This window comes from Podarcis cretensis (genome assembly GCF_951804945.1).
Source record: "Podarcis cretensis genome assembly, chromosome: 5".
In the NCBI taxonomy this organism is placed as follows: Eukaryota; Metazoa; Chordata; class Lepidosauria; order Squamata; family Lacertidae; genus Podarcis; species Podarcis cretensis.
The window spans coordinates 86,057,849-86,071,925 of record NC_137174.1 but is presented as its reverse complement, the minus strand read 5'-3'; the positions used below and the strand labels follow the sequence as shown (position 1 = coordinate 86,071,925).

Genomic DNA, 14,077 nt, shown 5'->3' with positions numbered 1-14,077 from the left:
TGTATCGGAAGCAAACACAGACTGCCCAGTTCTCCCTTCCCTTGTCTTGCAATATATTACTATGACAGCACAATGGAAAGTGTAATTTCCAGTGAGAACTGAAACCCGAGTGAAGTGTTAAAATGAGAGAAAGGATGTCAAACCTTGCTAAAGAGATGCTTGGAATAATAAGGTAGGAAAGGTATGTGCTTTCTGAGAGAGAAAAAAACGATGTTCTTGTGAACACAAATACATACACACTTACTGGGTGGTATTCAAACAACTTTTACTCAAGTAGACTCACTGAAATTAATAGACTTAATTTAGTCATGCTCATTAATTTCAATAGGTCTGCCCTGAGTAAGTGTTAGTTGAATACCACCCACACAATTTGGTACAAAATTCAAAACTGCTGAGGAGACCCTCTTGGTAGCTCTGCTCAAGATGAATTTGTACCTCTGGTTTAGCATTTCTGAAGCAAAATGTAATGTTCCAATACTCCAGCATGGTATGTATTTTACAAGAGGCATCATAGCATTCACTGATTTCGAGAAGCTTTCAAAACTAATCAGTAAGCAAAATGATTGTATCCAGGCACATTTGTAATATATTTTACTGTTTTCATGGCTGGCACTATGCTAAGACCATTTTAGAAGAAAATTCATGGAGTAGTCGTATAAAACAGAGTATAAACAAGTCTGTTAACATTTATGGCACATTTATGAAATATAAAATATACATTATATATTCCCCATGCAAACAAAATATGCATAATAGCTACCTGGGCAGATTCTACATGTCAATGTAATATACTAGCCAATATTTTAACCCATACGCAGCACAAGCCTATGCACACTTCCTTCAGAGAAAGCCCCATTGAACTCAATGATATTTACTTCCAAGTAAACATGCATAGGATTCTGCAGCCAATCTCCTCCTCTGGTATTTTGACTAACAGGGAGAAAGCCCATGAATAAACTGACATAAAAAGTCATTTCCAGGTCAACTTTAAAAAAACACACATTTCATTAAAAAATAGTTTGCTGTTCACCCCAGTACTTATTCCTCATTTATAGCCTACCCCGAAACTGGAAAAATAAAATGATCACATTTACAGTACATATTTACAATCCCAAATTCAAAAAGTTGGTAGAGAAGTGTAACAATGGACAATTATGACTGACCGAAGTTTGTTTTTTGGTCAGGGTGTTGCTCTAAACAAATTTCAAGATATATATGTTCAGGGCGACTGACTGCAAACCAGAATGCATATCTTGCCCTCTGTGCATCTATTTCAGAGTATGTAAACGAGTGAATGGCCACTGGTAAAATCAATAGCTTAGTATTTTTCTTGCATTGGAGGGCATTCAGAGATAATGGGAGCAGGGCTAGCTGCAGAGGTTGCAAGTGTGTGGAGAGCTTATGGAGGAACAGCTACAGCTGTTCACTTCAGGCATCTGTATTCAATCCATGGATTGTGAAGGGTTGGGACCAGAACCAGCAACAATGCCTCACTTTCTCTTCCTTGACAAGAGTAACAAGTGAAAAGGGATGTGGACTTACTTAAAGCCATGGTTTATTTATTTATTTTTTAATTTTTTTTAAGGAATGGCTTTTGCCATTTCTCAACAGGCTTGAAACAACAAATCAGAGCTCTGGTTGGGCAAAGCTACACACGACCCTGATTATCATTTTTCTATCTTGAGGAGGAATCCCACATCCATTTCTCCTTCTCTTCCTGTAACATTTAATATGGAAAACATATGATAGCTATGCCACCTCCTTGCACAGCCCATTGCCACCCCCTTATAGCATTCAGTAATGAGGAGCAAGGACCAGAAGGAACTGCTCTGCTAGCTTCCTGGAAGGTGGGGTTGCCGTGGGTTCCTAGAAGGGAGAGGCAAAGGGAAGGTTGGTGTGGTGCAAATTCACCAGCAGGAGTGCTTAGCTGGCTCTGCCAGTGCGTCTGCACCACACCAACCTCCCTGCCACCTCACCCCTCACAGGGAGAGACTCACCTCCTGGGAAGATAGCATAGTAGCTCTGTCTCACCCAGGGAGCTGCTTCTGGCAACATTAGAGAAATCATGACTACGTAGTGTGCCACATTCCCCATTTTAAATGTTACAGAGTAAAAACGGGGAAGGAGGAGGCTTTGTTGTTTTTGATGGTAGTCTGTGTTCTGCCTCGTGTGGAAAAATAATGACCAATCTTACACAGTGTTGAACGGATTCAAAATGTTTCATGGGCATGCATAGAAGTCTCTTCACAGGAGAATTAACATGTACCCAGAGCTGTTAAAGTTCATTAAGTAAATATTACCTGGTAGATAGCTTCAGTGAAAGTCACCTCATTCGCCCCTTTATAGCTGCCTCGTCAAAGAGCAGGAGAAAATAACATTGAACCCCAGTCCAGGCAAAGTTTATCATGCTAAAGTGGTGCAACTTGCTTGTCCCACCCATTCCAATGGGACTTAAATGTGACTTCCTTTGGGTTAGGGCAGTTGAATGGAAGCTCACAATCTGCTGTGAGTAGCTGAGCACTAAGTATGCACCAGGTGCCAAACTAAACAGAAAAGTGTCAGGGACAGGGCAAAAAAGCTGGCCAGAGGAACTTACAGTCTGTTAAGGCTGAAGGAGTGAGCAATGTAACAGTTAAAAGACGGGCAGGTCTTTCTGAACTCACAAGTCAAACCCCAGAAGCTCTTCCAGCTTCGAATCCATGAAACCAGACGGGGGCATTTTGTGGGATTTGGGCGGTACCACTGAATCTTTTATCCAATTTAACCTGATACGCCCAATTACTTACGGGTTTATCCACAAAGTGATTTTACCATGTCAACGATGTGTGGCTGTGCTGTCAGAATGTGCCCCCATGTGGTGCAAACTGGTATTTTATGACAGCAGAATGGAGATTTGGTTGTCATGGTTCACTCTGTTGTGGCAAAAGATACCGGCTTGCACCCCTGAGATTTGCTCAGACATAAATGAACATGGTAAAGTTACTTGGTAGTGACTTTTCACACCTCTATAGTGAGTTCGTTAGTTGTAATTAATTGCTTGTTTGTTGTATTACCAAATTTCTTGTTATTCCTCCTGTCTGCCCCAGAAGGGACCCCCTGTGCTATGCTTTGTGCTAGAGACAGATAGAAGCAACTGCTGGCCTTGTAAGTTTTAAATAAAAAACGGGATAACAGCAATTGTTGTTTCTTTGTCCTAGCATCCCTCTTGGCCCAAGTCCACATGACACCTGCACTCTGTTTTGGCTAGTAAAAAAAGGCAGACTTTGGGGCTTCTCCATCATGTCCAGATTCCGCCCCAACCACCTTTTAGATTTTTGTTGTTTTGCAAGTTACCTTGTGAAACGATGGTCCTGAAAAACTGTACAGTGTACCTGTGGATGCGAACGGCACCCGTTCCGGAGCCCCGTTCGCATCCTGAAGCAAATGTAAGACGCGACTGTGTGTCTGGCGTTTTGCCGCTTCCGCGCATGATGCCATTTTGAGCGTCTGCGCATGCGCGAGTGGCGAAACCTGGGAGTACTGCGCTCTGTTACTTCCGGGTCGCCGTGGAGCGCAACCTGAAAATATTTAAGCTGAAGCGTATTCATCCCGAAGTATGACTATATTCTGTTATGAAAAATAAAATCAAAAGCCAACATTTACTACCAATATTGTTTTCTTTCTAGTTCTGCAAGGCACAGTGGTTTCAGAAGCACTTTGTGGGCGTGGTTTCTATCTGGAATTTCTGAATGGTGAGAGAACTTGCAACGGGGGGAAAACCTCTAATCTCTCTAGAGCAGGGATGGGGAACCCATGGTCTTTCCAGTACTACTGGATTGCAACTTCCATCATTCATTGGCCAGGCTGGCTGGGGCTGAAGGGAGACCCACAACACTTGGAGGACCACCAGCTCCTCATTTCTGCTCTAGAGCTTTATCTCTGTTGATAGAAAGCGATAGCATCTGTATCCCCAATGCAAAACCAGGCAAACAGGAGTGGTTAATTTACACATCATTGATGAAGTGCAGATTTCTAGGTATTCAATGGTTAATTAGTGTTGAGCAGTTTTTTCAAGCTGAGTCATAAATCTATTATTCTTAACTGGAGAAGAGCCATAGCTCAGTGATAGAGCATCTGCCTTGCATGCAGAAAGTGCCAGGTTCAACCCCTGGCATCTCCAGGTTGGGCTGGGTGTGGGCCCTGCCTGAAAATTGCTGGAGAGCTGCTGCCAGTCAGTGTAGACAACACTGAGTTAGATGGACCAATAGCCTGCCTCAGTACAGTGGTACCTCGGGGTTAAGTACTTAATTCGTTCCGGAGGTCCGTTCTTAACCTGAAACTGTTCTTAACCTGAAGCACCACTTTAGCTAATGGGGCCTCCCGCTGCCGCCGCGCCGCCGGAGCACGATTTCTGTTCTCATCCTGAAGCAAAGTTCTTAACCCGAGGTAACATTTTTGGGTTAGCGGAGTCTGTAACCTGAAGTGTATGTAACCTGAAGCGTATGTAACCCGATATGGCTCCCTATGCTGTATATGGCTTCCTATGCTGGTTCTTGGAGTTATTTGAGCAACTACAACAAGTTTGTCTTTTCATATTAATGCCTCAATTCAAAGATTTAACACAGACTAATTTGTATATATGTCTTTTTTTAAAATCAGAAGTTTCATCCCTCGCACTTATTCCCATTTATAACTCCTAAGGTCATGATCTGTCTCTTCCCTTGCAGCCTTATCTGTATCAAAAGCGTCATCTCCCAAGTTTAATGAGCTGGATAGGCACTCATATTCATATTGGTTTTGTCTGTGTGTGTGTGTGTGTGTGTGTGTGTGTGTGTGTGTGTGCCTGCTTCTGCATGCAGATCTCCCTGGCTGAATTGGGGGGAAATACTTTTCTTCTGCCAAATATTTGCTGCCGTTGAAACAATGGCTACTATTTGCTCTGAAAATATGTTCCTTCCTTAAGCACAGCTTGAATAATAAGGCTTGATAAAGGCAGATTACTGAGTAACAGTATTAATATTTTTTCTTTTTTTAAAAAAAGTATTAAAAGCCTATAAAGATTCCTCTTGGTGGAATTTTTTTAATAAACAAGGGTTTGGAATATTTATGTTCAAGTAATGATTTATCTTAGTTGCTTGATGACAGGGATGAGAAGATTTCTGCATTTTGTGGGCATAAAAACACAGGACTGACACTTGGAAAGGATACTGAGAGTGGATTAATCAGGAGGAAGCAGAAGGAGGTCAAGAATAAATAAACAGAACAGAGTTTAAAGTTTTAAGAGGGACCCAGCTACTTAATGGATACTGTAGACCTGCACAAAGAAGTGTGAATTTTCCAGTCCAGTTCAAGCAGAAATGAATAGCAGCTCTCATTTCCAAAGTTAAATACCGTCTGTGCATATAAAACAGTTCATTCATTAGTCCAAGTGTTCCTGTTGTGGCAGTCTTGAAAAAGTATTCTCTTTCTCTTGAGTGTGTTCTTCATAAGACAGAAGTTTCGGAGGGCCACCTAGAGAATTGCAGATAAACACATTTAGAAGGTTGCATAATACATCTTTGATGAGATTTAACACAGATTATAGTTTATACTCTAACTATCTAATAAATAAAGGGGTGTATGCAATGTTAGGAGAAGGCTTGGACTGGCCGGCTAAAGCAGGTGGGGGTAGCTGATGCGTCCCAAACCCTTGGTGAGTTAGGGACTTCCCTGCATGCCAAATAGGCTCCAATAGATTGAGCGGACAAGACCAATAGTGGACCCAACAGTCAAGAAGGCAGTTTCTGCACACTCTGTAGAAGAAAATAAGGGGCGGACAAGTCTCATCAACCTAGGAAGGTAGCCCATCTAAGAGAAGGAAAACTTTGATTCTAAACCTCCGCTACAGTGGTCATCACCCACATCTTATGGCAGTGGATATATATATATATATATATATATATATATATATGCATGTATGCATGTATTTATAACAGCATTTCTATACTGTCATAAAATATCAAAGTGGTGTACAACAATGCACACTCTGTATGCTCAATGTACAGTAATGTAAACTTCGGGTTGCAAAAGCGGCAAAACCGGAAGTATTTTTCTGGGTTTTGCCGCATGTGCGCGCTATCACGCCATGTGCGTGCGCAAAAGTGGCACCTCTGGCTATGGATTTTTCGGAGTGTGCACGGACCCCCGGAACGAATTAAATTTGTATCCAGAGGGTCCACTGTATATAAGTGTAGAGATGCAAAAAATAAAATAAAACTGTTGCAGTATATCATTGGTGTTATTTCACCCTGTGAGTGAGGGAGCTAAAAACAAAACGTTGGCATCAAAGACAGGAGTTGGTGCTCTGATGTGGATTCCACTTCATATGCAAAACATATACATGCAGTTGAGCGCTGGATTTGGCCTGGAAGAAGGACTGAGGGGACAATATAAGTAGACTGACCATTGCTACAACCTCTAACCTGCAGTATTAGCAGTGGACTAAGACTGCATGGCTGTCATTGGTTGTTTGCAGAGCATAGCCCCCAACCTGCAATATGGGCAGTGAACTGTACTGCAGTGTGTTGTGTCTTACTCCACCCACACTATTTCTTGCAGGCTCTCTACAGTTACCTTCTTTGCAAGATGGTCCCATCCATTTGTAGAGACAAGTGCATTTGCCATTTCGCACGTTGCATTGGGATTTATTGGCACATTGGCACCGCTGAGAGCAGTTGGGGCCATATTTGCCTGGCCCACATTCTGCAAGAGACAGCAAATGTTTATGTCACAGAGTTTTAATTTTTAGTTTTTACTATCCCCTCTCCATCACCACTGCCACTCGCCCCACCAGAAATAATAATAATAATAATTTATTATTTATATCCCGCCCATCTGGCTGCTTTAAAACAGAGTGGGAGAGAACAAGAAAATAAAGAAGGCATGCTAGGAAATAAGGAAACGTCGGATTCTTCTCTTACTCTTAATCAACAATTTATCAGCATTTAATCTGTAATAAGAATGGTTTGTAGCCAATCAGCTGATTTAATCTAAAGATATTCCCACTTTGCAATGCTTCAGTGAAGGTGAGAGGATTCTTAGGAGAGAAGATATTCATAAATATGAAGAAATTTACTCTCTCATTTTTTATTTTTTAAAGAAGATGGCAATGACTCCAATCCAGTGGAGGATGTCACTAGCGGAAAGGAGAGAGGCAATTCTCACTTATTCCTCTTTTGCTTGGCAGTATCCCATGGCTAAACTGTTCCAGAGAGTTGAACTTTCAGGAGGAATGGAGCGTTGGGGGAAGGTGGAATTGTCAAAAATCACTTTCCCCGCTCCACCCTCTGTTAATGAGAGCCTCCACTGGATTGGAGCACAAGCAACATTTATTTAATTAAACAAGTATATCCTCCCTTTTGTCAATATTGCTCTCAGAATAGGGAAAAGAACTAAAAGAATAAAGACACCCGCCCAAAAAATAACAACCCTAAACCGCTTAAAACAATAAAACTTTTTTTTAAAAAAATCACACTAAACATATAAAAGTGGCAGAAGCAAAAATAAATAAAAGGATTAATGCAGAAGACTAATAGCAATCTGGTGGAATTAAAAAAGGTCTGAGAGCATGAAAGTGCAATTGTCCAGTATAATTGTGTGCCTTGTGAGCCTTTTTTAGGAACAGCCTTTTGCAAATGAGCACAGACAAGAAGGCCCCACTCTCTGGTTGCCACCCAGCTGTCTTCAGAATGGGGGGGGGGCACCCAAAGAAGGACTTCTAGTTATGACCTCAGCACAAAAGCAGGTTCATGTGGGACCCAAGGGCAGGTGAATGTGTTGGTTTTGCTTTTTTAATGGCTTCCATGTTTGGTTACGTGAAAGAGTTGGGTCTCCGTCATTCTCATTACTGATTAAATTTAAGGTGGGTGGGTGGGTGCCTGATGAATTCAATTTCTGTGAATTCTGATGCAAACAGAATTTATCTCCACCTCTCAGACTGATATGCGGATCAGAAACAACCCTTCAGTAGTTCCACTTCTTCAGATTCTGCAGACCTCAGCTCACTCAATGTACCCAAACGATGTTTAAAAATATGCATTCTGTAATAAGATTGGTTTAAAAATGCACATAATGAGACCCGTTTGTTGAGGCATGTTTAGATATTAATTTTTAACAAAAAACTTTGCAGATGTGGAAACGAGATAAAGCAAGCTTATGAATAAACCTAAGAAGACTTACACGGACTGAACTGACCATGTCTACTGCAGGGTGCTCATTAATGAAAACCTCCATCATTCTACTACTACATATTCCCATAGACACTTTCTCTCACCTGGACTGTGATAAAAGACAATAGACCTTTTCTTTACACCATCTGAGCTATTACATAACCAAAAGCAATTTGCTGGGCAGTTAGGATCGCTTCCCCCCACCGGGAGAATTCTTTAGTCCTATTCAGACACTTCAGTTCTTTCAATTAAGGGAACATTGTGAGACAGGCTCTTGCAAACACCTCTGGGCCTGATTTTAATTTAAGTAATAACCACATTTTCATGTTCATAACAATGTGTATTTAAGACATCTGTTTGAAAGTCTGCAATGTTAATTTAGCAGAAAAAAGCAACCTAATAAAAAACCTCCTATATATTCTCTTGCTTTTTTTTTTAATTAACATTATGGTTGTTTAATGGGTGCTTTACCAGAGTTCAAATTAAAATCAGGCCTTTTATCTTTATAGCTGCTGCACAGTCACAGCTGCTCATGGTTATATCACAGATGAACTCGGCCTAATTGAAAATAAAAATGCAAATAAAACCAAACCCATAACAGCTTTTTAAGCTTTGGGGGTTGCACAGACTGTTTCGAAGAAAATAAAAGTGACTTCTACTTTTCTTTCCTTTTTTTCTGTTTTTTCCCCAAGGAGTACAAAACTTCACTCTTATTTTTTGTGCTGAGCTTCCCCCTTGTGTTCCCCAGTTGTCTAAACAAAAACACTATCTAGCTGGAAAAGCTCTCTGCATTCAAGTAGCCTTACTCATTGTACTGTGTGGTCCCTATTCAAACCACAAGAACTGAAAGATTGGAATCTTGAGCAGGGTATGGGGCAAGCTAGGAAGAGAGTCATTTCCTTTCTTTTAGGCGCTTGGGTTGGAGCAAATTCCACGTTTCCAACATCCTGGGGCACTTCATTCACACTGGCTGTATTTGAAAGCATACCATGCCATTTCCCTTCTGGGTTGTGGATCTTGAACTTGTAAGCAACAGGCTGTTTTCCATCCCTTTATAGTCGGGACCACATTTCAACAGTGTATTGTTGCTTCGAGTGGAGACCATCTGGGTTTACACCCAGTGTAAACATTAAATAAGCCTTAAGGCTTGTAATGACGGGACCTCTGCAGCTTCCTTACGATTTCCCCTGACTATAGCTACTCTCAGGAAAAGAAAATCTGCTTGAGAATAAATCATGATTGCAAAGTTCACAGATATTCTCTCTGATTAATCCAAAAAGCCAAGATGAGAGTAACCGCTTGAGTTGAGGGTGGATGGAAGAGTCTGTGGCAAAGGAAAAACTTCCTAAGACCTGCTTGGCTCACATAAGCCAGGGAAGTGTGTGTTGGTTCCATAAAATCACAGTAGGAAGGGACTCCAAGGGTCATCTAGTCCAACCCCCTGAAATGCAGGAATCTCAGCTAAAGCATCCATGGCAGATGGCCATCCAACCTCTGCTTATAAACCTCCAAGGAAGGAGAGTCTACCACCTCTCATGGGAGTCTGTTCCAATGCTGAACAGCTCTTACTGTCAGAATTTTTTTTTTCTGAATGTTTAGTCGGAATCTCCTTTCTTGCAACTTGAAGCCATTGGTTCGAGTCCTACCCTCCAGAGCAGGAGAAAACAAGTATGTTCCCTCCTCCATGTGACAGCCCTTAAGATATTTGAAGATGGCTATCATATCTCCTCTCCGTCTCCTCTTTTCCAGGCTAAACATACCCAGCTCCTGCAAGCACTCCTCGTAAGGCTTAGTTCCCAGACCCTTGATCATCTTGGTTGCCTTCCTCTGCACATGTTCCAGCTTGTCAACATCCTTCTTAAATTGTGATGCCCAGAATTGGACACAGTATTCTAAGTGTGGTCTGACTAAAGCAAAATAGAGTGGTAATATTACTTCCCTTGATCTGGACACTATACCTCTGTTGATGCAACCTAGAATAGCATTAGCTTTTTTTTTTTTTTTTTTTTTTTTTGCTGCTGCTGCATCACACTGTTGACTCATGTTAAGCTTGTGGTCCACCAAGAGCCTTACATCCTTTTCACATATACTGCAGTGGCAAGGAAAATAACTACCAGTTTCAGGGCTAGTGCACACACACCCCTTTTTGAGAGGGTGCTAGGGGAATGAGGTTATGCATCTGGTGGACCCAAAGCCCCTCACAGTATAACCCTCACTGTCCTGTTTGGGCCTACTACCACCCTTATTAGGGACGCGGGTGGCGCTGTGGTATAAACCACTGAGCCTAGGGCTTGCCGATTGGAAGGTCGGCGGTTCAAATCCCCGCGATGGGGTGAGCTCCCGTTGCTTGGTCCCAGCTCCTGCCAACCTAGCAGTTCAAAAGCATGTCAAAGTACAAGTAGATAAATAGGTACCACTCCAGCGGGAAGGTAAACTGCGTTTCCGTGCGCTGCTCTGGTTTCGCCAGAAGCAGCTTAGTCATGCTGGCCACATGACCCTGAAAAACTGTCTGTCGACAAACATCAGCTCCCTCAACCAGTAAAGCGAGATGAGCGCCGCAACCCCAGAGTCGTTCACGACAGGACTTAACTGTCAGGGGTCCTTTACCTTTACTTTTACCACCCTTATTATTGTCCAGTTCCGAGGGCCTTCTGCTGGTCCCCTCACTGAGAGAAGTGAAGTTACAGGGTTGCAAAAAGCAGCGTCCGGGTGCCATTTTGAGTATAAAAAAAATGGCCAGCGTGAAAAGGGTTAAGCAGTACCTCCCCATCAGGAAGGGGAAAGGGCAATTCAGTCAGGACACTGTTGCATGTGTCTGCTGTGTAAGATCATTTAATTGTAGCACTATTTATTTAAATGTGTGGAGCAGTAAAAAAATGGCAGCTCCCTTGAATCTGCAGCCTTAGGTGGTACAGTCTATTCTACCACTTCAGGATTATCACGTTGCTCTGCTTCATACCAGCAACAGGGAAAACAGGGAAAAGAAAATGTATCGGTTTTGTTCCAGGATCTTACCAACATCACACCTGTCTCCAGTTGTGCCAGGTGGGCAAAAGCACTTTCCAGTAACTGGGTCACACCGAGTTGATCCTGCACACTCACAATGATGTTTGCATTGGTCTCCAAACATTCCAGCTGGACAACCTGAAAAAGCAGAGTATTGGCATATGCAATATATATATTACCATTGCAAGAAAGACAATGCAACGTAACTAAATAATTTGCCTTAACATTTCATTTAATACCAATACCTCTTGATAGGACTGCTTCCCATGTTCAGAAATTGCATGGCATGCCAGTGTTTGAATCTAAAGCAGCTTTAGCATAGCTAAACAGGCCCCAAGATGCTTCAGCACTTGGGCTGTCTGAAATAGGAAATTTACCTTTTTCGCAGTGTACCCCTTGGAAACCTGGAGCACACACACACAGCCCAGTCGCTGGGAGACACGTGGCTCCATTTTTACAGTTGCATGGATACCGGCAGTTGAGACCATAAAATCCAGATGGGCAGGCTGAGAAGTGAAACGATAATGTTATTTCAGAAGATGCACCATTTTCACAGGATTTTGTCCCACACTAATGTTGGAATGCTGGAAGAAGACATCTGAAGGCAGCCCTGTATAGGGACATTTTTAATGTTTGATGCTCTATTATGCTTTTATATTTTTGGGAAGCCACCCAGAGTGGCTGGGGCAACCCAGTCAGATGGGCAGGGTATAAATATTAAAATAATAAAATACTATTTATAATCATCATCATCATAAAATATGAAGAGCCTGCCAGATCAGGGCAGTGGCCCACATAGTTCAGCATCCTGTTTTCTCAGTGGTGAACTACATGCCTGTAGTAAATCTACAATCAGGATTTGAGCACATCAGCACCCCCTGTGGTTTCCAAAAAATACAGTAGTATTCAGAAGCATTAGTTAGTGCCTCCAACTGTGGAGACAAGATACAGCTATTATGGCTAGCAGCCATTGATGGCCTTATCCTCCACAAATTTCTCCAATCCTCTTTTAAAACCAACCAACCATCACTGCCCCCTGTGGGAGCATGTTCTACAGTTTAACTATGCACCGCATGAAGATTTGAACATTTCAGTAAGAGGATAGGCTGGTATGGTAGCTAAGTGGACCTTCATAGGAACCTGACTTATACCAAGTCAAACCCATTCGTCCATCTAACTCAGTATTGTCTACACTGACTGGCAGTGGCTTCATAGGGTTTCAGATGGGGTCTTTGCAGCCCTCCTTGGAGATTCTGGGGATGGAACCTTGCACCTTCCGCATGCAAAGCGGAGATATGGCCCTTCCAATAATTTAAATTATGTACTACTTCACAGATGCCTACATACATCACTCAATATTTTCTTCACTTAGCAGCAGAACATTTTGACAATTAGTTCTAAGGAGATGCAACAAGATATTAAAATTATGTCTGTGGTTATTCTTGCATAGGCATGCATTGTTATTGCCAAGCTAGCCTCTTGGCTTTGCTTCCTTGGCCGATGACTTACTGTAGTTGCAGGAATGTCCGTAATAACCTTCTGTGCACTGACAGCAGCCAGTAAACCGGTTGCAGGTTCCGTTATTCTGACAAGCGCAATCTAGCTGACAATCAGAGCCATATTTTCCAAGAGCACATTCTGTGGGGGGGAAATGTCCAGAAAACCTTACTAATCTAAACAATGCTCCCCTGCTAAACAATCACAAGGCAACAGGAAGATCTGAGAAATATTGCAAACTCAAACCCTGCTGCTACTTCTTCCAGATTAAATGTGATTTTACATAGCTGAGAACATTGCAAATAAAACTGTTTCAACTATCTGGAGGGTTTCAAAAGCATTAGTAACAAACCACATCTCTTTTATCGTGAAGTTTGGGGTAGTTTTGTATCTTCCCATGAAATGTTCTCAGCAGTTATATCCATGAGTTCACACCAGTGACCACTACTCTACAAACCAATAAACTCAGCACAGCGTAATTTGGTCATTTATAATTGGGTTGTCTGGGTGAGGAGAATTGCACCATAAATCCCATGCAAATATGTAGGGAAAATGCTCGTCTGTAAACAGTGCAACGAAGGAGAAAAGAAATACTACCTTTCTCACAGTAGCGTCCTGTCCAGCCAAGTCCACAAATGCAGGTCCCATTCACGGGATCACAGATGCCACCATTCTTACACAAACATTTTAGCTGACAGTGGGGGCCATATCTTCCCTGGGGACACACTATAGTAAATTAACAAAGTGTTTTTTTTAAAGAAGAAACAATAATTTAGTGCAACACAAAAATGAATGCCATAGCTAAGGGAGACAATCTCCATTCCCTGGACAGCTTCCCGCTATACAGGAGAAGGAGACTTCTGGTCTTTCAGGTGTCGTTGGGAGTCCTACCTCCCATCAACCCCATCAAGGATGGTTGTGGCTGTGGTCCAGGAACCACATCTGGAGGGCCACAGATTCCCCACTTTGCTCAAAACAATGAAATTGTAAAAGAAGTATAGATGCAAATCTATTTCAAGCCAGGACAAGGGACTGTAACATGCACACACAAATAAAGAAAAGGATGAAACCATGGATTGTTGATGGGGTGATAGCCAGATTCCCTAGTGCACTCTGAATATGAAGCTGTCTTCTACAAAGTCTGAGTAATGGACCATCTAGCTATGTCAGTATTTGTACTGATTAGCTGTAGTGCTCTAGGGTTTCAGGGAGGAATCATTTGCAGCCTTGAGATGTCAAGGATGGAACCAGAGACCTTCTGCATGCAAAGCAGTGAGCTACAGCCCTTCCCCATGAATATTTTTCCTGAAAGGAAACTGAATGTTAAGGCAGGAATGAATGAAAGGATTTTTAAAGCCCATTCGTTCTTACAGAGATGATTTTACCCT

At 42.2% G+C, this 14,077-nt stretch overlaps 1 protein-coding gene and 1 long non-coding RNA gene across 9 annotated transcripts in view; one reads left to right on the top strand and one right to left on the bottom strand.

Moving 5' to 3' along the window:
• LOC307217226 overlaps positions 1 to 4,655 on the top strand; it is a 29,567-nt gene extending 24,912 nt beyond the window's left edge. The window contains exon 3 of the long non-coding RNA XR_013839457.1: positions 3,666 to 4,655. This is a non-coding gene — a long non-coding RNA (uncharacterized lncRNA). The remainder of the gene's footprint in view (positions 1 to 3,665) is intronic.
• Positions 4,656 to 4,791: 136 nt separating this feature from the next.
• The window catches only part of LOC307216882 (uncharacterized protein), a 227,054-nt gene continuing 217,768 nt past the window's right edge, over positions 4,792 to 14,077 (bottom strand). For 5 of the 8 annotated variants that reach the window (XM_079977576.1, XM_079977580.1, XM_079977578.1 and 2 more), the window contains 6 exons: positions 13,287 to 13,415; positions 12,702 to 12,830; positions 11,570 to 11,698; positions 11,202 to 11,330; positions 6,592 to 6,720; positions 4,792 to 5,490 (listed from right to left, as the gene is read on the bottom strand). In XM_079977576.1, coding sequence (XP_079833702.1) covers positions 5,399 to 5,490; positions 6,592 to 6,720; positions 11,202 to 11,330; positions 11,570 to 11,698; positions 12,702 to 12,830; positions 13,287 to 13,415 — 737 coding nt within the window. In that variant the 3' untranslated portion in view covers positions 4,792 to 5,398. Of the gene's footprint in view, positions 5,491 to 6,591; positions 6,721 to 11,201; positions 11,331 to 11,569; positions 11,699 to 12,701; positions 12,831 to 13,253; positions 13,416 to 14,077 lie in introns of those variants that run through there. The other 3 variants (XM_079977581.1, XR_013839358.1, XM_079977582.1) reach the window with 3 other exon arrangements.